The 26078-nt window shown below is 31.0% G+C and overlaps 1 protein-coding gene across 3 annotated transcripts in view; it reads right to left on the reverse strand.

The window, feature by feature from the left end:
• LOC106644202 (uncharacterized) overlaps positions 1-26078 on the reverse strand; it is a 728649-nt gene that overhangs the window by 326663 nt on the left and 375908 nt on the right. For all 3 annotated transcript variants that reach the window (XM_089593743.1, XM_089593744.1, XM_089593742.1), the window contains exon 8: positions 3930-4095. In XM_089593743.1, coding sequence (XP_089449869.1) covers positions 3930-4095 — 166 coding nt within the window. The remainder of the gene's footprint in view (positions 1-3929; positions 4096-26078) is intronic.

Here is a 26078-nt window from a genome sequence, read left to right on the forward strand (position 1 = left end):
TCAATTTTAAAATTGACTTTACCACGACAACCTCCTCAAAATAGTATCAACATACACATTAGTAGTGCAAAATCTTTAAAAAATCTACAGTTTTCTGAAAAAATCGACAAATTATTTATACTAGATTTCCGTTTTATTCTTAAAATCGTGAAGTATTCAAACTATTATTGTTTACTGTATTTAAGTGCATACTTCTTAATGATAAATTAATCCAGCTATGATTCTCAAAAATTAATATGTGGAGCTATGAAAAAGGCATTTTAAATATTTTAAAATTAAGCTACTCGTCGTGAGAGTTCAGCGAGCTTTTTAATAAAAGCAACCTATGTCACGTGGTTGAAGATACCGATAATACGACTGTTACTATAACTACAAAAAAAAAAAAAAAATTAGCTGCCTTGCGTTGTATGGCTAGTGATGTTTTTTGATGGTCTATCTTATCAACTACAAACAATCGAATAAATTTATGCGAATTATTGTGTGTTGCATACAATGTAAAATTAATTGATCGATTGCGATAGTTAAAAGAGCGATTTAAATTGTGAAATTTTAATATTTTCTATAGTTACTTTATTTTATTCATCTATAAAAATATATATAGTGCCACCTTCATAACAGAGAAAAAAAAATTTTTGTTAACTGCATATGATTTACGCACTGTCAAAAAATTTTGGTCATTATTTCTGAAAAATTACAATAACAATTTACTGTAGGTAAAAAGGTTAATTGTTAATAGAAAATACAACTTTTTTTTTAAATCCATACTCCGAGTTACAAGTGGTTGAAACTTATATGTCTCAAATGATAAAAGATTTGTTCAGTTTCTGTTAGACTCTTTAATCTAAAATACGCACTATTTATAAAGACTAAAGAATCTACTTTCATGTTTGTATGTATATGTAGTACGAATTTTGTCAATGCAATAACCACGAGGTATTGATAAGGAATGTAAATACAAGCTAAAAAATATAATATATGTACGTAGATCAATATTCCCGTATGATTGGATGCTAGTTGTACTTTACTGGTAATGATCATATTTGATGTAATCGCAGTAAAAGTATGAGTTTTCTTCTGCTTTCGGCTTTTTTTTGCCGTGAAAAGGATGTTCATAATTTCTTAGGAGTTTTAAAATACACAAATTATGTTAAAATCCTTAAAAGTTATTTTATTATTATAAATTTATGAAATTGCCTTGCTAACAAAAAGTATCAAAATAACAATATTAATTTATTTTGACGTATCCGAAAAAAACATGTTGACTTCATATATATATATATATATTTACCACGAAGTGGATTTGAACCCTTTAGTGCAAAACAATCTACGAAAGGGCATAACCATCTTAGCTATCCGAAGAACGAGAGGTATCCCTTTCGAAGTCACATATGTTCATGGATATCCTCTGGAGCTTGCCCTACAGTTTGCAACAGTTAGGATGTGTAAAATTAATAAATGAGTGTTAAAGCTGTACTGAAAACCTCAAGAAATAGTTGAAGCTACATATTTTTTCAAAACATAAATGGATTTAGGAATGTTAAGAGTACGGGAGAGTTAAAAAATTATGTATTGAAATCAAAAGTCTGTGTATATAATTAATGAGCATTTAGTTCCACGATTTAATTGAATAAGATTTACTTACATAGCATGTACTCGGTTGCAGAGTCAAAAGACTCTCAAAAGAGAAAAACTCGTGTCGTCGCTTAATTTGGCTGTGTGCTCAGATATATAGCTATATAGCCGACATTTCCACTCCTCTCCTCGTAGGCGCACATTCGGTATACCCCTTTCATGCGTCTTCAAAATGTACGCCTATATGGACATTTCCACGCGAATCCACTCTTCTCATACCCCTACCGTGCTTCTCAAATAAAAAAAAATGTGCGCCTGGTTCAGCCGCTTGGCCGCGGTGGGGCGCTCGAACCACTGGAAAAAGTGGGCACACTCCGTAGCATGGCAGTCAGCAATCCCCCTACTAATCTCTGAAGGAGATGGAAGAGAAAACTACAATGGGCTTTATGGGAAACAGTGAAAATTAAATAATGGCCACTATAAAGCTACGTCATTTTGGGCCAGCCCTTTGTTTGTAAAGATAGGAGTTAATATAAATCACAGATACATCAAGTGCCTTAGTTTTGATTGAGTTACAAACATACATTTACGATATTTTAATATTGTCCTATTATATTCATTAAAATGACTGTTGTACTACTTCATGTTTAATCACAAAATCAGAGTATTAGATAAGCATGAAAGTTTTCATTAAACTTTTGGCTTAAAGAAGTTAAATACGTTTCATTGACAGAAACTTTTATTTATTTTTCTTATTTATTCTTTTGGCTATGATAAGTAAATGTACGTTATGTAAGAATTAAAAATAAGCAACTTAGCAAGACTTGTTATGGAAGCAATATCATGATCTAAAAACTACATATTTTTGTCATCGTTGAATACTTCGCAAACAAAAACATTTTTTATACTTAAACCACTGTGGATGAAAACAATTCTTTAATTTTTTTTGTCTCTCTACTAAGTAAGGTCAGTCGTCAGTTTATCTACTAAGACAATAAACTTTTAGTTCGATAGTTAAGTTGATAAGATGAGTGCAATTGCACTATAGCCGTGTGACATCCCATATCATGTACTTAATATTTATTACTTTAAAAGACAAAGTTTCGATGTAAGACTTAGTTCGGAGATTAAGCTACGTGTTAAAAGCCTGCATTTCAAGAAAATGTAAGACTTAGTTTAGTGACTAAGCTGTGTGAGAAAAGCTCGAGCAAACCAGGCCACTGTACGCTCGCCTTAAAAGTTAATCAAAGAGGAACCAGAAAGAAAGTACCGTCGTAACCTTGTAAGATCTATTAACTGCGTGCGCGCAAGTAGCGGCTTACCAAAGATCATAGAAGTAATTTAAAAAAACCATACATTGTATAAACATTGTAAATGCAAATCTGAAACTTAATTATTTATGCTATTTGTAAAATTAACTATTTCTGGCTTTTCTAAAACTATGAAATCATCAGATAAGACATAACTTGGTTGTTGATTAAATTAGTTTTCTTAATTCAAGGACATTTCAATTACTAAATTATATAAAACATCTTAATATCTAATAATTCTAATTGATTGACACATAATTCTTACTTCAATGATAATGAATAAATTAAATATCGAGAAAAAATAAAATAGACAGTGTATGACAAAGACCTTTACAAGGACGGGAGATAAAAAGACGAATAAGATATGCTACTACCGTATGATATAAGACATAAACTCTAACAATAAGTCAACGCCAGCTCAGCGTACACCACTCCATACATATCGCTCGGTGAAACCTAACGCCACAACGTCGAGTCAACGATGTCAAGTAAAAAAGTATACTGTCAGTAAAAGCAAATAACGCCTTTGGACCGATGGATGGTTCTTAATGAACAAAAATTAAATTTATTAGTTTGTAAAACGAATCTACGAGTTACGCCCTTCAATTATAGAAGTTTGGAAGTAACAGCCGTAAATTTTTAAATTTCATGTTGACTTTGAGAAAGTAAATTTTTTTTTTTTTGGTCAACAACAGAAAAACAAAATAATTTATTTGAAATAAATGTTATCGCATGTAATTGTAAGTTTAAGTGAGTGTGAGTGTTATTTGTAGGTTTAGTAAAGGAATTTTTTTGTCATATTAATCTAAGGCATTTTTGTTATCAATCTTATTTTCAAAATTTAAGTAACTAAATGCAACTTAAGTAACAACACTGCTTCTTTGGTGATTCTGGTACAAACCATCAAATGTGATAAAATTTAAAAATGTAATAAAAGGGTCTGTGCAATTACAATAATTATTAAGCCTTGATAAAATTAATGTTTAAAAAACTTTTGGTCACAAATTGAGTATTCGGTAAACAATTTTTACCAGGAACAAGAAATACCTTTCATGTCTTCAAGTTTTCCAAGAGGTCTATCAGGTGGCTGCTCAGGAGGATCATTAGAAATTGTTGAGCTTGGTGATCCTGTACTTAGAATAGTGCTATCATTGGTCGTGCTGTTGCATGAAAGTGGAATCTTGCTGTGGGCTGGTGAAACTAGTTGGGGAAACTGTAATAGCGAAAAATATAATTATGTTTTTCTTATCGAATTAAGCCTTGTTTCTATTTTTAAGTAGTTCACGGTCATTTTTTGGTTCTATGTGGGATTTATTTTGCAATTTAAATACATTAAATTATGTCAATAAAAATAATAAATCTTGCTTATCGTGGTTGATTATGAATATTACAATTATTTTTTTTGTAATATGTGTGTACATATGCAAGCATGTGTACGCTTAATCAAAAGTTTTCTTTGGTAAGAATTTTTTTAAAGTACTGTGTTACATCCTGAGTTGATACAGACAAATTATACAATGAGTAAAAACGCAATTTATTTGTCAAATTTATACTAGATGTAGTGTAAATATACACAAGCTTATATGACAAGTAAATCTTATACGGCACTGATATGTGCGCGTGTATTTGTTTTAAGGTGCAACTTTCGTAATGTGATGACATAAATATAATATGCACACAGCCTCGTTTCAAAAATGCATGTATGTAATAAAATTGTACGCCATATTTATGTATGTATAAATCGTATTGTGTGCTTAAATAAATAGTTTACTTACGCACTGATTATTAGTGATAGGCGTAAGTTAGTTATCAGTAACGTTATTAATACCAACCCTTGTTAGAGTTATCTAAATAAAATGTATTAAAAAAAATGCGTTTTTAAAAATTGTTTTAATAACAGAGCACAGTATCTAAGATTATCCACATCATTTAAATAAAGATTTTTATCCAACTAAAAGGAACAAGTAAAACTCACGAGCTAAATTCTGAGAAACCCACAAACGACACTAAAATAAACGGTTAAGACCATACTCTAAACAAATCTGGTTACGACAACTGCATACGAATATTAAAAATCATCGTGTAATCAATATTTTACAGCAAACTTAATTTATTAGAAATTTCGTTTAAATTTATACACCCTCACAACTTGAGAGAAATCTAAAAAATACACAATTAGATTTCGTAATAGAATAATGTAAATAAACAAATTTCATTTATCATACATATTTCAAAATCAAAATCTTTTTTCTAAGATCAAAGGAATAAAACTATCTACACCAGTATCCATAGTGGACCAAGGAGAGGATCTAAAGACTCCCAGTCAATAAGCTAAGTGACTGTCAAAGTTTGTTCTCATTAAAAGTCTTAAAATATGGTAATTATTATTATAGTGAAAATTTTTAACAAATAATGTTGTTGCACGGAATTCCCTACACAAGTTATTAACAACACATAACTTGTATAAGTAAGTAGTAATTTAAGATGTTATTACTTCTGTAATGCCATAGGTAACTTGACTTGGAATTACATATAATATTACACATAGGGATTTGGAATGATAATGCCATCAGTTATTACATACTTAATGTAAAGAGAAACAACAAAGAAACGAATGGTACTTACATATTTTCTTTATAAAAAAAATTAAAAATTTGTATTTCACATTGGGTACATACTACAGTTTCTTAAAAGTATTACTATCTTTAAAGTAACAACAAAACCAGAAGATTCAAATAGATTTTAAGTAATCTAATATGAACTGAAAATTTTTTTTTCTCAGTAACCGAAAAAATATATTTGAATCCCACTGTTTCAGTATTATTATACGGATGGTGACCTTTGTTTTAGCCATTACTGTGAAGAAAAGTAATTTTTAACTTTTTTTTCATCAAGAGAATTTATTTTAATCATTACTTGTGATTCAACTTGGAATTACATACGTTGTAGCTAATAGTATTGTGTATGGCTATACATGCCATTCCAAAACACCTGGTGTAATACCGTATTATATTTTAAGTAGAATAATATGAAGCATTGAAAACTTATTTGCATGAAAAATAATATACGTTGTAACATATTACTTATTAATAGGAATACTATTTATTAACGTATGTTTAACATGAAAAAATAATTAAATTTTTAGCAATACTATTGCGATACTACAGCAAAAAAATGTTTCAAAATTTTTTATGTAAAGTCAAAAGTAAGTTTTAAATACTGTTATTGTTATTTCCTGGCAAATTGATAAACTCTTATTACTCTGCAAAACTATAATGTTATCAAGGACTGAAGAAATCGTGTATTTATCTTAACATGATTGCAACATAATTAGTATTATGACCTTAGATATAGCAACATAGAATTGTACTAAAATCTACAACTTACTCTTCTATGTTATCATTGTACAATATCATAGTGATGCTTTTACAATTTTTACTGATAGTATACTACAAGAGAGTTTTGTATTATCAGTAACGTAATAACCTTAATTTGATGAATATACGTCTTTTCTAAAAATACTTTTTCCTCTGTACGAACGCCACTCTTTTTTGTTCTAGACTATTCTGCTTGATTATTTCTATGCTTCTCTCTCTAACTTTTCCTCGTTCTAATTCTCTTTTCTGTTCTCTCTGCTCTCTTTCTTTCTCTTTTTGCAATGCACTCTCAATAATGATATTCTATTCTACTCCACTCTGCTTTCTCTCTGTCACTCTTTCTTACTCTTTGTACGTTACTTCACCCTACTTTAATCTCTCTCCCTCTTTCTCTTACTCTCTCTCTCTCTCTCTTACTCTTTCTCTCTCTCTCGACCTCTTCCCCTCTCTTTCTTTTTCTTCCTCTCTCTCTCTTTTTCCCATCCTCTCTCTCTCTCTGTCCCAATTACTCCTCACTCTGTCCTCTATAATTCTCTCTCTTCTTCTTTTTCTCTTTTTTCAAACTTTCTTTAATGATCTTACCATGTCCTTGTTCCAACTTCTTAAACACCTGAAAAATCTTGGCACTCCTGAGCATACATACTCACAACCCATGTGATTAGTTTTCTTACTCGTTTACTCCTCCTCACATCTTAACTCATACCCCTTAAGCTATTATCTGCTACCACCGTATAGTTGGTTGTTTGTGGAATTCGCTGAAGATAGAGTCTTGTGATGAAGTCATTTCTTTTTCTCAGAGTCTAGAGTGCCAGAGTTTGAGTCAGTTATGATGTGTAAAAACGTCCTTTTTTTACTGCCATTGTGTTCGTTGGTCTAATTTTTTTTAAATATTAAGCATATTCAAAGTGGCATGTCAAATTATAGATGTAAGATTGTTAATTTGTATACATGTTATATTAAAAGTGAAGAGTGATACAAATAAAGCTTGAACTTGCTGATATTTAATTTGAAATGTTGACATTGTATCGTACTTGGTTTCTAAGAAATGCGCCGATGCGTAAATGGTGTAAATGAACTAGGGTTGATTGAAAATCAGAAGTTGTCTAGATTGTATGAACTAGCTTAGAATAAATTAGATTAGATTGAATTTATTGGACCATGAAGTAAAAACCCTAACTGAGCAGTATCAAAAATTACATTTGCTTAGTATTACATCAACAATGATGATTAAAAAATATTTATTAACACATGTAAATTTAATTAAAGGTTTAGATAAAGAAGTATAATAATATAATATAATGCTCTCCTTTATACATAATAATTGAGTAGGAGCATACCGCAGGTGAGCTGCTCAAAAGTTATGTAATAATTAACTTACAAAAGAGCAATTGAATTCATAGACGTACTAATAAAACAAATAGTTGCCTAGCAATAAGGCTATACAAAATTTATTATGACATACATTATCCCCCCTTTTTTAAATAGATTCTGAGACTAAGATCAGCCAAGCAGTAGTTGTTTTAAATAAGTATCAACAGCAACAATGTAAGTAATATTTATTTACATAACAAAATAAAGTATAATATGTACTTGATAGTGTGATCTATCGACAATGTATTGAGTATTGTCAAGAACTTGATTAATACTATCAGCAATAAACGAGTTAATATGTTCAGGTTCATTGATTACTGATAAGAATAAAATCAGCTTTCTTGATGGTGGAGTGTTACTAGTAGAATAACGTAAAATTACCTCTGTCCAGTCTTGCCCAGCCACAAATGAGAAATCAGATTTATAGCTAGCTATTTTAGATGTGTTTAGATGCTTTAAGAAAGTTTCTGAGGCACCAAAGACTGTGTTCTGACTACATAAGAGTTTTTTTCCAAACAGTGAAAAGTTTATTTTTCGTTTAAAGATGTTATTATGATCTGTTTTTAAATTAAAATAACAGACTGTTGATACTGGACGGGGTCGTAGATCTCATTGCGTATTTATTGAAGCTATGTAGACAGGAAGTTTAGCCAAATTATCTTTAGTTGATAGAATGAATGTGAGCCGATTTTTTAGTCTGATGCATTAAGAGTCACTGACTATTGTATAAGCATAGCTGAGGTTTTTTTGCCGCTTCAGTTGCCTTGGGTAACAGTTGATGCAAAGGCTTTGACCATAAGGTACGCAAACTCAGTTTACCCACACCACCTCATCTAAAGACAGTAGTGTTATTTGCTTCAGCAAAATATTAAGCCTGATACAATAAACGATTTCTAACAACCGAGGAAGATAACTCCAGAAAAATAGCCCTTGAGGAAGGTGTGATTACTTGAGAAGAGGATGCACTGGTTTGCCTATAAGCCCAATCACTAGTAAAAGTGACATGTTGCAAACCAAGAGGTGTTAATAGAAATTTGACAAGATCTTGGTGTGATAACTTTAGAATCTGTGAAATGCCTAAAAGTAAAACCTCACAATGATCAGTGGATGCCATATACTGATTTTGTGATGTGGCAGTGGCAGCAGTATCAGCAGAAGCCTTTTCTATAACTCCCAAACGATGAGTGACTTCAGTAGACCCACCTCAGTTGCTGTGATACGTTTATACAACGATTTTTGCATCTCCTTAATTTCTTACATATCAGCAGCATATATCACCTTATATTGCTGGAACTGTGATGGTGTGTCAGCCATTTTTTTCAGAAGACTCCAAGTTAGGATAGACGTCCAAGACAAAAATAGGAGATGTTTCAACACGTGCTGCGTTGGTCATCTGTTCTAAAGATGGTGATGGCGGTAATCCAAGTCGCTTTTAAAACACTAATGAGGGAGTTAAAGAAGAATAATCTAAGTTATTTAGCTTAAGGTGAGCTGAGGTATTTGGTGAAGGACAGTACTTCAAACAACCTAGAAAAGAACCATTAGTGGGGGTATACGTGTTAATACAACTCACATGCAATCTTTTGTAACAGACTGAGCACACTAAATCAGGTTCGCGATTACGTTTTAAAACTCTTTTATAACGTAAATAACTACGTGGCATACTCACGCACGATTTGCCATACTAAATCCCACCTATAGACGACGTTAGAAGTTACGTTATAGAAAGCAGACAATCGCAGTTCACATATAGGTAGAGCACTCGGTCGATGAAGCAGTACACCTACAATATGCCTAAGCTCAGAGGAGGATGCACTATGTGGCTACTCTAGATGCAAAACAGGGCAGTGCTAATCTTCCTTGTGCAGGTATAAAAAGAATGCAGGCAGCTGAGCACAATAAGCGGTACATGTCATCAACAGAAAATAGTACAGAGATTGCTGACTGCAATGCTATGGTGCGAGTTCACTTTTGGCCACTGTTTCGAGCGCCCCGTCGCGGCCAAGCGGTCGAACCAGGCGCACATATTTTTTATTTTATTTGAGAAGCGTGGAGGGGATATACTGAGTGTGTGCCTACGGATTCGCGCGGAAATGCGCATGTAGGCACATACTTTGGAGACGCGTGAAAGGGGCATACAAAATGTGTGCCTATACGGAGAGAGGAGTGGTGCATGGAAATGCCGACTACAGCTATATAACTATGTGACCGCGTATATCATAGCGAAAGCAAGCCACGAGTCTTTCTTGCTATACTTACTTCTTAAACGAGTTCCTAGAAATAAAGAGGATAGAGAAAAAAAAATCTTATATTTATAAAATAAAAAACCTATTCTACCATTTTACGTTTCTCTATAACATATAAAAGTGTAAGAGAGGCTAGCCATATTATTTTTCGAAAATTAAATTATACAAATCAATGCTTACACAATTGTAAGCTCAGACTTTCAAGGCATTTATTTTTTAGTTTTTCCTGTACTTTTGATTTTTATATAGTACTGTGTATCAAAGAGAGTATGTTGAACAAATGTTTAGCTTAAAATATTTTTTGAGGTTGACAGTATGACTATAAGCACCTATATTATAAATTATTATTTTTACTTGTCATAATCGCTATAAACTGTAGGTCGAGCTCCGGAGGGTATCAATAAACATATGTGACTTCGGATTATATCACGTCCAAAGTTTGAATAGTTGAGATGGCTAGGGCTTATGCCTCTAATGACATATTTTGGCAATTTGGGGCTCAATTCCAATTGCCGTCAGTTTTTTTTTTTTTTTTTTTTTAAGACAATTCAGTATTCTGTTTCAATTCCTTATTGTAACTTTCATTTTAATTTATGAATATCGTCAACACTTTTTTTTCGGGCACGTCAAAAAAATTTTATTTTTAATACTAATTCTATTAAATAATTTTTTACGTTAATAGTTATAGTTGTGCAAGGCTATTTCATTGTTTTATAATACGAAGCAAATGATTTTTAAGGTTATCAATAAAATTTAATTGTTTTTAAACTTTCAAGAAATTGTAAACATTCAGTTTACGAGAGAAAATAGCCAAGGGCCCAAAAAATTTACTTTCGTTTTAATAATACATTAACAATTATTACCAGTAAATTTCTACAATAGTACTTTTTTGAATTTAAAAAAATGGGTGCCTAATATTTTAAAGCTGTCAGCACATAGATATCAAAATTATGTCAAATTCTACAATTTTAATTGCACTTTTAGTTCTGGCAACCTTTTGATCAGTCATAGTGCCTGTTATGCAGTACAAAATACTTAGCATAAATTAACCTAAGTGCTTGTATGTGATAGAATTGATCATCAAAATGCAAGGCAGCTAAATCACTTTTTTTTAATTATCGTAGTATTGTGTATATATAATAGTATATAGTTTTGTCTAATGATGAGTTACCAAATTTTTTTATAAAAATTAGGTATACTTTAACATTAAGTTGATAGATTTAATTATGCAAGCTTTTAAATTTTTGTTTACCTTCACTTACAGTGGCTTTGATAAATGCATGCAAACTTTATATATTATTAAAATTGATTCAGCAATTCCCTTGTAATATTAATTCAATTTTCAAAATGATTTTATTTTATGCAGCACGAATTGCTTAATTTTTCGTTTTCTTTATTCCATAAGGTTTTTAGATCTTTTCTTTTTTTTTTCGTCAAATAATAATTTTATTTCAATAAATTAAACATCATGCTTTTCTCCACAGTTTTAACTAAGTCCAACGTTGTAAGTTACATGTACTTGAACACGCTTACGTAAATATTTTTTTTTTTTTTTACTGCTGAAGAAGCAGTTAAATGTTTCTCATGCTTTTCTCAACAGATTTAATTAGTCTAACGTTTAAACTTATGTGTACCTTAAAACGCTTACCTCAGCAAAATAAATAAATGTAGTTTGGTTTATTTTAAAAGAGCTTCTACGATTGTTCGATGATAAACGTTATATTGCAATGAGTGTCTAAAACTTTTTATTTGCATTTTTACGTAATTTAATGATGTTAAAAGATTTTTTTTTACTGCTGAGGAAGCAGTAAAATGTTTCGCCGTAGCGATTAAAAGTATAAGATAAGTGTGTGAATTCATTCAAAATTTTGCACTGTAAATTTGTTTATTGGTATCATTCTACCTTCTAATACAAGCAATTATGTAAAAAAATAAGCTTAGATTCTTTTTTTTTAATATAGAAATTTGCATAAAAAATTATAAATTTCAATTAACAGGTCATTGGAAGTTTTTGAGAAATAAGAAACTTTTAAAATAGCGTCATATTTTATTATTAAAAAAATAACCCTAAAACTTTTAAGGATGGTAATACGGATAATAAAGGATGGTAATAATAAGGATATTTTCATATGTTAGATCGTAATGAAAAATTAACCATTTACATCAAATGCCAGAAATGTAGTTGTAATTTAAAAAATGATTTTTTGGGTGAGTACAATAAAAGGTCTCTTTTCAGAGTGAAAGGAAATAAAAAGATTTTTTAGATTTTAGTGAAAATAGAGCTTTTTAATCTAAGTAACAAGAAAGAGTATTTTTGACTCATTTTTTTTGCTGATTATAATGTGGCAGTATTAACGTAGTTATAATTATAAATTAATAAATCATTAATAAATAATTTAAGCTATAACTATCAGGTAACACAAGGCGCTTACTTCATCATTATTAAACTAATAAAGCAGTAATTAATAACTTCAGCACTAATTAAGGTAACGCGGAGTGCTTTCTGATGCATAGTGACATAAATAAAGCAACAATTTGTCGTGATAAGGTAGATCGTAAACACTTTGTACCATTTGGTAATAAGCTTTTCTATTAATAAAACATGTTTTATTAATTATTCAATAACGTGGCCAGTAAGTGACCTATGTTACGAAGAGATTGACCACAGGGTTATTAGGTTATGCTTAATTAATTTATGCATACATACATACAGACTTACATTGTCAACTTAAAGTTAAAGGAAAAAAAATTTACTCAAAGAGACCTTTTTTTCCTCTTGATTTTAAAGAGCTCTTTCATGTTTTGATTTAAAAAGGACTCTTTCTTGCGATGACCCACCGATATTATTCAACGAATCAAAAAATCGTAAGACTTAAAAAAAAATTAAACCACATCCTAAATTATTAATTAAAAGCAGGCCTTACTTTAAAGAGACAAATTTGTAATGCAAAATCTTCAAAAAATCCACTTAGTTTTCTGACACTCTAAAACGCTATCGTTAAATGTTTTAGTATTTTCTCTGCTGTAAGACAATTATTTAACAAGATTAAATTATGTTGAGTAGCAAATAACAAGTTTTAGTCATTTATTGCAATCTAACGTTTTTTGTAATCAGACAATCGTATACGATATTTAAGAACAAATCAAACAACATTCATTTTTTTAGCTACAGAAAGTATTAAAATGTACACATATAAATTGCAACCTCAGATGTGTAAAACCTGTCAATAAAATCATAATATTTATCACATTTAAGTAAAATTATCCTTTTAAAAAAAAACTCTTATAGAATGTGCAAAAATAGATAATATGGTTTTTTCGTACTGTATAAAATAAGATCTTGTTAAGAATTAAATTAAAATTACAAATTAGGGAATTGTTAAATTTATCTTATTCAAATACTAATTTATCGGTAATAATGATTAATATATTATTAAAACGAAAGTAAATTTTTTGGGCCTTTAGCTATTTTTTCTCGTAAACTGGATGTTTATAATTCTTAGAAGTTTGAAAACAATTAAATTTTATTTGTAACCTTAAAAATCATTTGTTTCGTATTATAAAATCATGAAATAGCCTTGCAAACTGTAACTATTAACGAAATCAATTATTTAATAGAATCAGCACTAAAACTAAAATTTTTTTGACGTGCCCGAAAAAAAAGTGTTGACAATATTCATAAATTAAAACGAAAGTTACAATAAGGAATTAAAACAGAATACTGAATTGTCTTAAAAAAAAAAAAAAAAAAAAAACTGACGGCAATTGGAATTGAGCCCCAAATTGCCAAAATATGTCATTAGAGGCATAAGCCCTAGCCATCTCAGCTATTCAAACTTCGGACGTAATATAATCCGAAGTCACATATGTTTATTGATACCCTCCGGAGCTCGACCTACAGTTTATAGCGATTATGAGAAGTATAAAAAATAATAATTTATAATTTAGGTGCTTATAGTCATACTGTCAACCTCAAAAAATATTTTAAGCTAAACATTTGTTCAACGTACTCTCTTTGATACACAGTACTATATGAAAATCAAAAGTACAGGAAAAACTTAAAAAATAAATGCCTTGAAAGTCTGAGCTTACAATTGTGTAAGCATTTATTTATATGATTTAATTTTCGAAAAATAATATGGCTAGCCTCTCTTATACTTTCATATGTTATAGAGAATTGTAAAATGAAAAAGTAGGTTTTATATTTCATAAATATAAGATTTATTTATTTTTTTTCTATTTCCCCTTAATTTCTAAGACCCTACTTAAGAAGTAAGTATAGCAAGAAAGACTTGTGGTTTGCTTTTGCTATGATATACGCAGTCATATAGTTATATAGCTGTAGTCGGCATTCCATGCACCACTCCTCTCTCCGTATAGGCACATATTCAGTATACCCCTTCCACGCGTCTCCAAAGTATGTGTCTACATGCCCATTTCTGTGTGAATCCGTAGGCACACACTTAGTATATCTCCTCCACGCTTCTCAAATAAAAAAAAAATATGTGCGCCTGGTTCGACTGCTTGGCCGTGACGGGGCGCTCGAAAAAGTGGCCAAAAGTGAAATCGCGCCATAGCATTGCAGGCAGTAATCTCTCTACTAATATCTCGTCGTCAACAATCGTCCAGTACAGTAACACCCCCACAGTAATAGAGTTGAGGTTAGAAAAACAGTGGTCAGATCATAAACAGTGTTACCATTTTCCAGGAGGCTGATAATACTAAAAGTACTAGGTGAGTGCCTTCCTGGCTCCTGGTTTAGGATTACCTACAAGAAAAACTTCACGAAAAGTATCAGCAATACTCACGAAATGATATAAGATACGAGTACAAGAATGATACGTCAATACAATAGAGTCACCGATAGAGTAAGTGAGATAGACGTTATTAGTGACAATCAACATGAACCTGTCGGCCCGCAGCGTCACTTCTTCGCTAGCTTCTGAGCAGTGAAAGAGCATTGAGGAATAAGAGAATGAAGGATGCCAGAAAATATGATTCCCATCGTGCCTATACAAGAAGGGCTAACTGAATCAACAACGCAAATGGAAGCAAGAGATGAACACGTTACAATTAAACAACATGTGGCACTATGACAAGTAGATGTTAACGAAACAAAGCAACAAAGTGGGCCATATTTGAATGTAAGGAACAGACGTAGATTTCTGGGCGATAAAAAAAAAAAAATGAGGTGATTATGGATATCTTGTGCAAGAAAAAATACGTGGAACTTTGGACAGCATGAAGCAAGATCATCACAGTATTATCGTATTAATCAGCTCAGACTTTATTTTCAGCCAAATAATACACGAAAGGTGTTAACTTATGCTCAAAGAGGCACAAAAACTAGGTGGGGTGCTAAACACCCCAAACAGTCAAACTCGCCAGGTAGCTAAAGAAGACGTGCCAATACTCAAAAATACAATAAAAAATTCCGCTTCTTAGAGGTAGTGGGGCTGGACCACCACTTGGTTGATGTATAAAGAACCAGGGATACACGTCATACGATATAGAAATTTCACCCACGTTATCTGGAGATATTAGTCAGAGGTCTCGAGCTCTTGATTTTGACTGCCTGCTTTGACTTAAGCTTAAGATTGCCTTAATCAAGCTCTTCTTGCCTTCGTACCACTTTTCTGGGTGCGCGTTTTAAATCTTGTTCACGCTGGAGCACCTTATCTCCCATCACGCTGGAACAGCATATTTAGGAGATATGTGTATACACACGAACTTGGCTATTTTCCTCAGTGTATATCTAAGACTTTGCAAAACACAGAGATATGCGAGGAGTCAAGTATATAGCTCTTACAACACTAGTACATTCGTGTGACGTTATATAAACATACAACTACTCACTTTTTTTTTACAAAGTAACATACAACTTACCAGCTATTACTGATAAAGATTTAGCCATATTTAGCCATCCTAATGACTTTCTTTTCTGTAAATTGTGTAATTATTACGTCCTTATTTATTATGCTTTATTTCTTTATTGAGATAAGTCTCAGCTATCACTGTAATATTGGATGTTAAGATTATTATATCAACGTTGTGTTAAAAAAATGTGATTTCCGTTCGTAAACTATTCATGATTCAATAGTATATTAGTAAGTAATTATTTACTTTTTTTAAGGAATTAAAGGGCTCTGCTTCCTGTACGCTCCATTCACTAAACCCCTAACTTTTATTAATTTTTACAATTTTTTAAAAAACTAAGCAAATAAATTATTTTTTCTACTTCTAAGGGTGTACTCAACGTCTAAATATTTACGAAATTGCCCAAAGTAGGAAAAATAAGGTTTGCTACTCATGTGCATCCAACCAGGTTGGTCCCAACGGGCGTTGCTTCACAAATGCCCTTGGGCCCAGGAATTGCCCTGGAGAGATGCGTATTTGTAATGAAATCTGTTTTCTATCTTGGGCTTTTTTAAGGGTTGGGTGTGCCCTTCGTAGGAAGAATAGGGTTCGCACCTGATACGCATTCAACCAAGGCAAGCACAAGGAGTCTCTTGGGTCTGGCTTCGTAGGTCCCTTGGGCCTGTTGCTTGCACATCGTAAATAAAAAGGCTCAACATTATTACCAGCCGCAGGGGAACAATTTTTTAGAAATTTAATTTCGTTGTTCAAATCCTGTAAGCGATGCTTAAAGTTGTTGACCTCCTTTATAATACATTAAACTTTATTGACACCCACTTTTGATTTATTAATATCTTAACAATCTTTCTCATATCCATAACAACAGTTTGTTTCCTTTTTAAGACGTATACTACCTCACTGATTCTATCAATCGGCTCCTAAAGTGACTTGACAGATCAAAGAAGACTTGGATCTTCATCACCACCAGCCGTGCATTTAGCACATCTGTAAAGCAATTTGGCTTTTTTTTATTCATCGGATCAATCTATATATTACTGTCTTGTTTTTTTAGAGTAACATTAATTAAAAATAAAAACTTTGAATTAACTAACAAAAAAAATTTACCATTGGGACAAGGAGAAAAGTCGATTGCATGAGCTACTGACACACTGAATAACGGAGATGACACGCTGGAAGCTTGACAAAAAAGCGAACCGAAGTAGTATGCTTTTTTTACTATGTAATGTTAGGTGGATATTAATTTTAATAATATTAGCTGACACAGTAGAGGACAGTCTGGAGATAGTTAAGTTCTCTACTTTATCCGTAACGTAACGTTAATTATGTAGCTTTATAACGTAATTTATTTAACATCTAGCTATAATATCGAAAAAAAGAGAAGACGCATTTTCTAGACACTTCAAAGGATAAATGAAGTCAACATTTAACAAGATTAATTAGGAATTTCACGTGAAAAGTGAAAAATCAGATGTTGATATGATGAGAAGTAATCTGATTTTTCACTTTTCTTATTCATGTTACAATGGACCTGGCAGAACTAAAGCTGTTTTTTGTTTTTATTCCTTGTGTATTTAGAAATAGTAGGCTCCTTTTTTTATGTATAAATGTAATAAAACAATTGATTATTATTAACTAAGTAAAATGTCTGTTGATTGGTGTAGTGGGAAACTAATTTTTACAAAGTAATATTTTATGCATAATTCTGTTAAGTAATATTATTTGCGTCAGTAATTTACTCCATACAATCTTTTTAAAAAAAAAGTAGATGCACATTTATTGATCTACAAGGAACAAATATAGCTTAGTTTTGGCGTGATATATTGAAATATGAAAAAAAAGTCAAAAATCAGATTACAAGCAACAATTTTTAAGTTTCGACAAACTTTCGCGAAAGTTCATGTTTGATCAAAAGTTAGCTAAACTTAGTTAGTTTATTATTAGAAAAAAAAGAATTTAATGTCAATGTATTCAGTTACAGCTAATTTTTCTGATGTTTAACAAGGTCATGTTTTGGCAAAATAATATTACAGTTCTTCTAATTATCTCACTTCACAGTTACTACATAAAAAACTTTTTGAAATGCTCACAAGATAACATCCACCCTCGTATATTAAAATTCCTTCAAGTCAATCTAGCTAACTAAGACAAACTTTTTCTGATCTTTTATCAAGAATTAAGAAGTAGTGCACCAAACTACTACACATTAATGCAAGATGTATTGTAATTATAATAAAGTATTACAAGAGAGGTTCTCCAAAACAGATAGACAAAGATTGTCTGATTTTTTGTAGACTGCCGCTGTAATCGGAATATGCCAGCACCACGTGACACAGTGATATATATGACTACTAGAGAAAAAGTAGTACAGGCTTTATGAAAGACATTAAGTTTTTTTTTTCGTGGTGCAAAGAGTGTTGAACACAAAAAGTTTCCAGAGTACATATTTTTAACATTGTAAGAATTAGGTTCTTATTTTTTTATATGATGAAATCATTTAATAAGGCCAAAAATATAGAAGTACAGTTTAACGTAACATCAAGCTGCTTGTTTACCTCTGAAAAGGCGCTACAGCGACAGCAGCAGCAGCAAAAATGAGTAGCTCAATGTAGGGTTAACTGTACTTCGTACCTTTGAAAAGGTGTTTACGGTCTCAATAAACGATTTCATCGTATGGAAAAAATACCAACCAAACTCTGATAATGTTTAAAATATGTAATTCAATAATTTTTTGTATACAATATATATATATCTTCCTACATTATATAGTCGTAAGAATTAGATCGAGGTTTTGCTCCCCCCTGCTGCCCCGCTGCTACCCCACAAAAAAGGTAGTTTTTTTTTTAATTTCTTGCATTTTTCGAGTAATCCTACTTTTTTCTAGCTCCCCCCCGCTCCCCCCCCCGCTCCCCCCATACTCCCCCCAGCTTCCCCATATCTAATGTGAATAGATTTGCAAAGCCTTATATATTAACTGTTACAAATGGTCTAATTTTCACATATAATTTTATTTGACCGTAACAAAAAATTTTGTCACAATTAACTTACTGATGATGTTTATTTTGATTACATACTCTAAGATGTCTTTTTAGGTGCTCTGTTGTTACATAACCTTTCCCACAATTTTGACAAATATTTTTTTGAACATTTTTTTCAAGACTTTTTAAATGTCTCTGTAAGTGATTATTTCTTTTAAAACATTTCCCGCATTTAATACACTTCAAAGTTTTTTCAATGTTTTGGCATCCCTTTGTGTAACGCAAATAGTTTTTCTTCTTTAATATTATAACGCTACATAGATCACATAAATAAAACTTTTTTTTTGTGAACTTTTTCGTGCGATGATAGACACTCTTAATTTGAAAATTTTGAGTTACATTTGTCACACTAATAAAATTTTGCATCCATGATGGTGTATCTGAAGACAGCGAAGAAGAATTGTTTGTATTTAATGTTATTCTTGAAATAAAGGCTTTATTCCTTTTTTTCCACCTGTGATTATTTCAGCTTCGATGTTGTATTTAAATAATTTTGTAATTCGTAATCTTGTACCATTGCAAAGTCCTTCAGAAACGTTTAAGTTTCGTATTAACATAACAATAGCGTTAATTTTTAAGTTCAGTTCGTGTAGAGAAAGATCTTCTTGAATACTATTCAAATATTCCGTAGGGAAATAAACATTATTTTTATCGTCTGATTTATTTACTCCTTTGTGAGTTGCTTTATCAATACTTTAATACGGTACCAATATTTCTACCATATTATTTAAAATTTTTTTGTTAAAAAACTGTGTGTATTCATTGTGAGATGTTAAGATAGCTCTAATTATAAAAGAATCATTATCATTATTAAAAATTTTTTAACATCTATTATTTGTTTTCCATGTCTGAGGAGTTCTAAAAATTTTGATTTTGCCTTCTCCCATATCCAGTAGCAATGAAGAAAATTTTTTATCAATCGAACTTATATTATTTTTTAAATAAAAATATGAAACAAAGGCCAAAAATTGGAATATTTTATGGTTTCTTAAACATTAGCAATTTTGTTTCCATTTTTACTATTCGGAGAATTTGACGAAAGTCTACACCTAAAATTATTGTTTTATTTCAAAAAGGTTTATCACTGCTAGATAAATCTTTTAAAGTCCTATCAACGATTTTCTAACGCTTTTTTTGGTATCATAGAAGCTTCATTCCAAATAATTACTTCTACATTACGTAATTTTTGTTTATTTGGCTCAAACTGGAAGAACGCACTTCCTATAGCGCTTAAGTCTAAAGGAAGTCTGAAAGTTCTGTGAGTGGTCATCCCCTTCGGAAGCAGAATAGAAGCAATACCTGTCCAAGCCATTATAAGAAAATACTCTGTGGATGTAAAAGGAACAATTTTTTTTTTCGTTGCAATTTTGGAGTCTAATTCACTGTCACATTTTGGGTAAGACATTTTGTAACTTTTTAAAACGAATTTAACGAAGTAAAAGTAAACGAAGAAAAAAATACAAATGGACCAAAATTCTAGTTATAACAAAATGAAAGAAAAAAACCAATTAACTAACGACACTGTTAAAACGAAATCAATTTGCAATTCTGACAATATTGTAGTTTTTTAATTTTTGACGATATTTAAAATTTTTCCATACGTTGTCGTTTTAAATATACAAAAATTAGGCATTAGTCAGGGAAAATAAGAAATAATTGTTAAAAATTCATGTTATAACGCTGGGGGCAGATATAGTTATGAGAGTTTAGAACGAGATTTTAGAAATATCTATTGACACGTTCAGGATAGACAGCTCTTTTTAAAAAGGGGGCCACTAGAAAAAATAACAAAGCCCACCAAAAAAAAAAGTTCATTAATTTTATCATTTTTTAAGACTTTATAAGATATCAATGCAAAGCTTATTTAAAAAAAATTAGACTTTTAACACAGCAAGGGGGGGGGGGAGTTAGTGCGCAGAGTACGCAGGTGGCGAAGCCCCACTAGTATAAATATCTTCCTATATTACATAGTTATCTCGGTAGGGCATTCCACGCCACTCCCACAGCCCCTTATTCACCCCCTACCACCTCCCCACAAAATAAGGTAAAAACCTGTCATTTTTTCCCTTATTTTGACATATCGCAGTTTTTACGAAACCCCCCACTGCCCCCTACGGCCCCCCACATCCACTCGGCGCTTTTTTTCGTGACCCACCACCACTCCCCCATCGTCTGCCATACTTCTTTTGGAGACCGTGGATCACATTGTATTCATCGTATTTCTTGGACCTTGATATGTACACAGACGTGTACGTGTCGTATATGGATTAGTCTTTTGTTTTTAATCTGGTTCAATGTTGAATTTCTTTAAGACAAAACTGTCTTTTCGCCACGATCATCTCATTCTCAAGATAAATTTAAAGTCATAATTGAATTATAGGGGGTCATCGCTCGAAGCATCATAATTATTATATATTGAATTTATCCATCCAAAATTTTGATTTGACTCAAATTTTTCACTGTTAATAAATAACTGTTGCCTAAAACGAATAAACATTTAAAAATTATCAATATTTTCTCTTATTTTGGATAAAGTAATTTTGACAAATATTGACACTTTTTACCTTTTTCTTGTAAGTCTCCAGTAACTTTAATTTTCCCTCTCAAACCAAAGTTTATAGTTTCTTCTTTTTTATGAGTAGCATTACATCTAATTTTTTTTTTGTCTGAAATATAGGCAAAATATTCTGTGTCGTTTTTTAAATTTCGTAGGATGAATTCACTATACAGAAACTTAATGATTTCCAGACAAAATGATGTTTGTTAAGCAAAGATAAAGATTCTAAAAATTCTGATCGACAGTATGAATAAATACATAACTTACTCATACATCCTCTTTTTTTTGAAATATCGCTGAAGTCTACTTTTACATCTTTTGATTTTTTCCACTCGAATTCTCCTAAATTCATAATTTTTGAACAAAATTCCAAATTGATTTCAAAAAACAAATTTCCTTTACTCCATCTCTTGGCTTGTACAATTATTCCATTAAGAATTTTTATTTTCTGAAAAGGTTACCAATGTTTTAAGATTTTCTTATAATTATTTTTGATCTATTCTTAAAATAAAAATCTTAAATACCTCATTTACTACGAAACTTTTTTCAAACAATTTAATATTGTCATTGTAAATATAACATTGAATTTTTGAGCCATCATTGTTATTAATTAAAATTTTCTTTAACGTGAATTCAGTGTTGTTTCCTTTGTTGGTAAAAAATTGTTCATCAAAAGTCTCTTCAATAAAAGCAACGATAGTTCTAAAAATTAATATTAGTTTTTTACAATAACAGTTGCATAAATAGTTTTAGTTTTAACTAAATACCTATAGCATGGACAGTAAGATTTTAATATTCTTATTTGACTTATTCTATTGTTATTGTTTTTTACTATTCTTTTTAAACTTTTTTTTCTCTTTTTTAACTATTATAGATATAAAGTTTAGTTTATGTAATTTTCTTGTTATTATATCAATTGTGTCTGTTGTTTCAAGACTTACTAAATAGTCTAAGTATTTTCCTTTATACTGAATATAATCTTTAATTTCATTAGTACAGCTCATTATTTATTAAATATTTGTTTTAATAATGAAATAATAATAAAATAAAATTTTCATTTTTACGTTCTACTTGATTGTCCATTTTAAGTTATATAACAATTTAAAAGAAATTTAAGCAACAGTTACCATTCAATTTCTTACGTTCATATACATTTTAACGATTATTACTACATTACTTATTGTAATATGCAAAACATAAATATTTAAAGTTATGCACTAAAATATTTGGCGTGAAAAGTTATTTTTTCATATAAACCGTACAAAAAGTTTAAAGACCAATTAAAAACCAATATTTAAAAGACGCTTAAAATTTGTTAAAAATACTACAAAAGTTAGTATCTCGTTCAACTTATTATATTTTTTTTTGTTTATCTTATATATGTTGTACGTACTGCCAATGATAAAAACTTAACGCATAAAAATAATTAAAATCTTAGGTAATAGGACTAATTAATTAAGGATTGTTTCTGTATTTGTAATTTATTCTAACTTACGCTGACTTATCACCAATTTTAAATTTTGATTTCAAATCATCTGTAGAAGTGAACGAATTTTTTTTTTTTTTTTTGATAATTGATAATCAAAGCTGTTTTCGTTTGGTATTTTAGACATAACTATTTATTTTGAAATACAAAATTATGATAAAATATGTAATATAACGTCAAAAAAATTTTATACAACTGTCTAATTGGTTATAAAACACTGTATCATCTAAATAATAATTCACAACATCTGACACTACATTCAATTTTGTGTACGCTCATTATTCTGCTAATTTATAAAAATTATTGTACATAAAATAATTTTAGTAAATCTTTGAGAAAAATCAAGATTAAAAATTTAAATATTAAAATGGATAAGTAAGTATGGATCGATTATCATACGAAAAGGTTAATACTTATCAATCTCAATTTAGAATATGATAGTTTCAAAGTAAAGAAGTTTTAATTTTGTACAATACAATACATATAGAGAAAATATATAATTATTTTTTTTTCAGAATAATCAACTTAATTAAATGTGAAAATTGCTCCTATGTTTTTGGTACTAAGGAAAAATTAATGAATCATAAAAAAAAGCATAAGAAATTATTTTTCAAATGTACAATATGTAACATCATCATGAAATCAAAAAATCATTATTTGCGTCATGCATCGGAACATGAAAATGGTAAAATTATACCGTGTATTATCTGTGGAAAAAAATTTAAGAGATAAACACATTTACGACGACATAAAATGATTCATCAGTCTGATAATAATATAGTATGTTCAGAATGTGGCAAAAAGTTTTCAAGAAAAGATTAATTATTAAGAAATTGCAGAAGCATTCACAAAACTGTAAGTCAAAAAATGTTTAATATCATTAATTAACATAAATGAATATTGGATTTTAGAAAAAGGTTTAGGTATTTTTTTATTTCAGACAATAGATTAAATTTTTCAAGATAATTTGACGTATCTTTAATATATTTCTGTACAAGAATTACAAATTGAGGCTAAAGTAAAATTTGACGTGGTGATGTAATTTTCCAACAAATACTTTACTGTACAACAAAAAAATTTAAAAATAAATAACAATAAAATTATAAATACAAAAATTACAATACATAAAGTTCGTTTAAGCTTTGTATTATAAAACAACTATGTTCTTAAACTATAATCGTGCAATACTAAAATAACATTAAATTATTATTGTTTACATTATAAGCTTTACTATTGTAATATCACACCATCTCACTATAATAGTAATTATATTTTATCAGTGATGTTCACTCTACAAAGAAACTAAATAATATTATAAGACTAAGACTGATGTGTTGAATACAGTAATACTTCCATCTATAGCTTCAAAACGTTTTGATAATTGGGTTCCAAGACGAAGCTGTTAGTGAAAAATTCCTTTTTTCCAAACCTTGAAGTTAAGGAATTTTGAGGCACAGATTTACATTATAAGTTTATACACAATAAAGTTTTTGTCAACAATGATTACTTACCTTTAGTCTTAGGTAGATCTCTATATACCTCTCAAGTCTAATATCAATCGCAGCTTGATGATATGAAAATATTCACATTATCACAATGTTTATGAGAGTACCCTGTAAACTGCAAATTTTAGGCTACGGTTATATACATTGGAAGTAGCCAGAACCACAGGAGAAAAAGAGAAAAATCACTTTACCTCCATTTTAATAATATACAAGTTCATACTGACGACCGTTACCAAGCGGAAAACTAGTGTTGAGTAGTGTTGAGGTGTAATCGACAACACTGGCTGTGTAAGTGATAGATGTCACAATTAAATCTCACGAGGTTTTTTACTATGCCCATGACAATAGCATATACCTGCATGGTAACACAGCAATGCAGAGCCGTTAGACGTACCGTTCGTCAGAATGGTTGTAAGATAAGAAAAAATTTTTTTATTTTCATTTTGTTTTTACCAAGTTAATTAGCTTTAGCCATTCTTAGCCACTTTCCGCTATTTCTAAGTCCCACGATATGATTTATTTATAAAAGGGAAGTATTTAACCGATTTAAAAGTTAGGGGGGTTGTCGCACGGAGCGCGCAGGGGGGCGTCAGTTCCACTAGTACATATATATATATATATATATAGGGATATTCTTAAGCACTTGAGGAGCGGAAACCAGCGTGTAGATCAGCTTCCCCTAAGTCAAAATCCGTTTACAGAATAATTTTTTAACAATTATTCATTAAGTAAATGGATTTATAAAAGTGCTGAATTTCAGCGTATTTAGAACGCCGATTTCAATGGCGTGGACTGCCATGAAAAGCAGTGTCATCGATCGCAACAACATAGCAACAAACCTCTAAGTCGGTAAACAAAGTCTGAATAGATCCCCTAGCGGGCAGGAGATGGCGCTCAAATGTGATTAAAATAGTAAAAACGTGTAGCTATAAAATTATTAGAAGGAGATAAATGGCTGAGTATCAGAAACGTAAAAACAAATAATCAAGCGTACAAAAAGGTTATTTATTTAACCCAAAATATTATTGTGAGATCATTCTACATACGATGAAATTGACAATGACGATGAAGATAATAATGATGATGATAAAGATAATAAACATGATAGTTATTAAAATATAAGAAAAAAGATAAATTGTAAACAAAATTAATAACAATAATAAATACTTATAATAAATACAAATGTTTAACTTAAGCAGCTATCAGGTGGAACTTGAGCCACACTTGGGTAGTACTTGAGCAGTGGCGCTTGGGCGATACTTGGACGGCACTTTGGAAGAATTTTAGCAGCGGAACTTGGGCGGTACTTGGCCGGCAGTTAGGCCGTACTTTGGCGGTACTTTGTCGGCACTTGGGCATAATTTGAGCAGCGGCACTTGGGCGAAACTTGGGCAGTACTTTGTCGGCACTTGGGCATAATTTGAGCAGCGGTACTTGGGCGGTACTTGGGCGGCACTTTGGTGGTACTTTGGCGGTACTTTGTCGGCACTTGGGCAGGATTTGAGTAGCGGCACTTGGGCGGTACTTTGGCGGTACTTGGGCGGTACTTTGGCGGCACTTGAGCAGAAGTACTGCCCAAGTGACGCTGCTCAAATTCCACCCGAGTGTCGACAAAGTACCACCCAAGTGCCGCCCAAGTGCCCCTGCTAAAATTCTGCCCAAGTACCGCCCTAGTGCCGCCTAAATACCGCCACGTGCTGGAACTCAAATTCTGCCCAAACGCCGACAAAGTACCACCAAAG

The sequence above is a fragment of the Copidosoma floridanum genome, unplaced genomic scaffold (assembly GCF_036245765.1).
Source record: "Copidosoma floridanum isolate Cflo_tuat_1 unplaced genomic scaffold, Cflo_Japanese_pri ptg000020l, whole genome shotgun sequence".
NCBI classification, from domain to species: Eukaryota; Metazoa; Arthropoda; class Insecta; order Hymenoptera; family Encyrtidae; genus Copidosoma; species Copidosoma floridanum.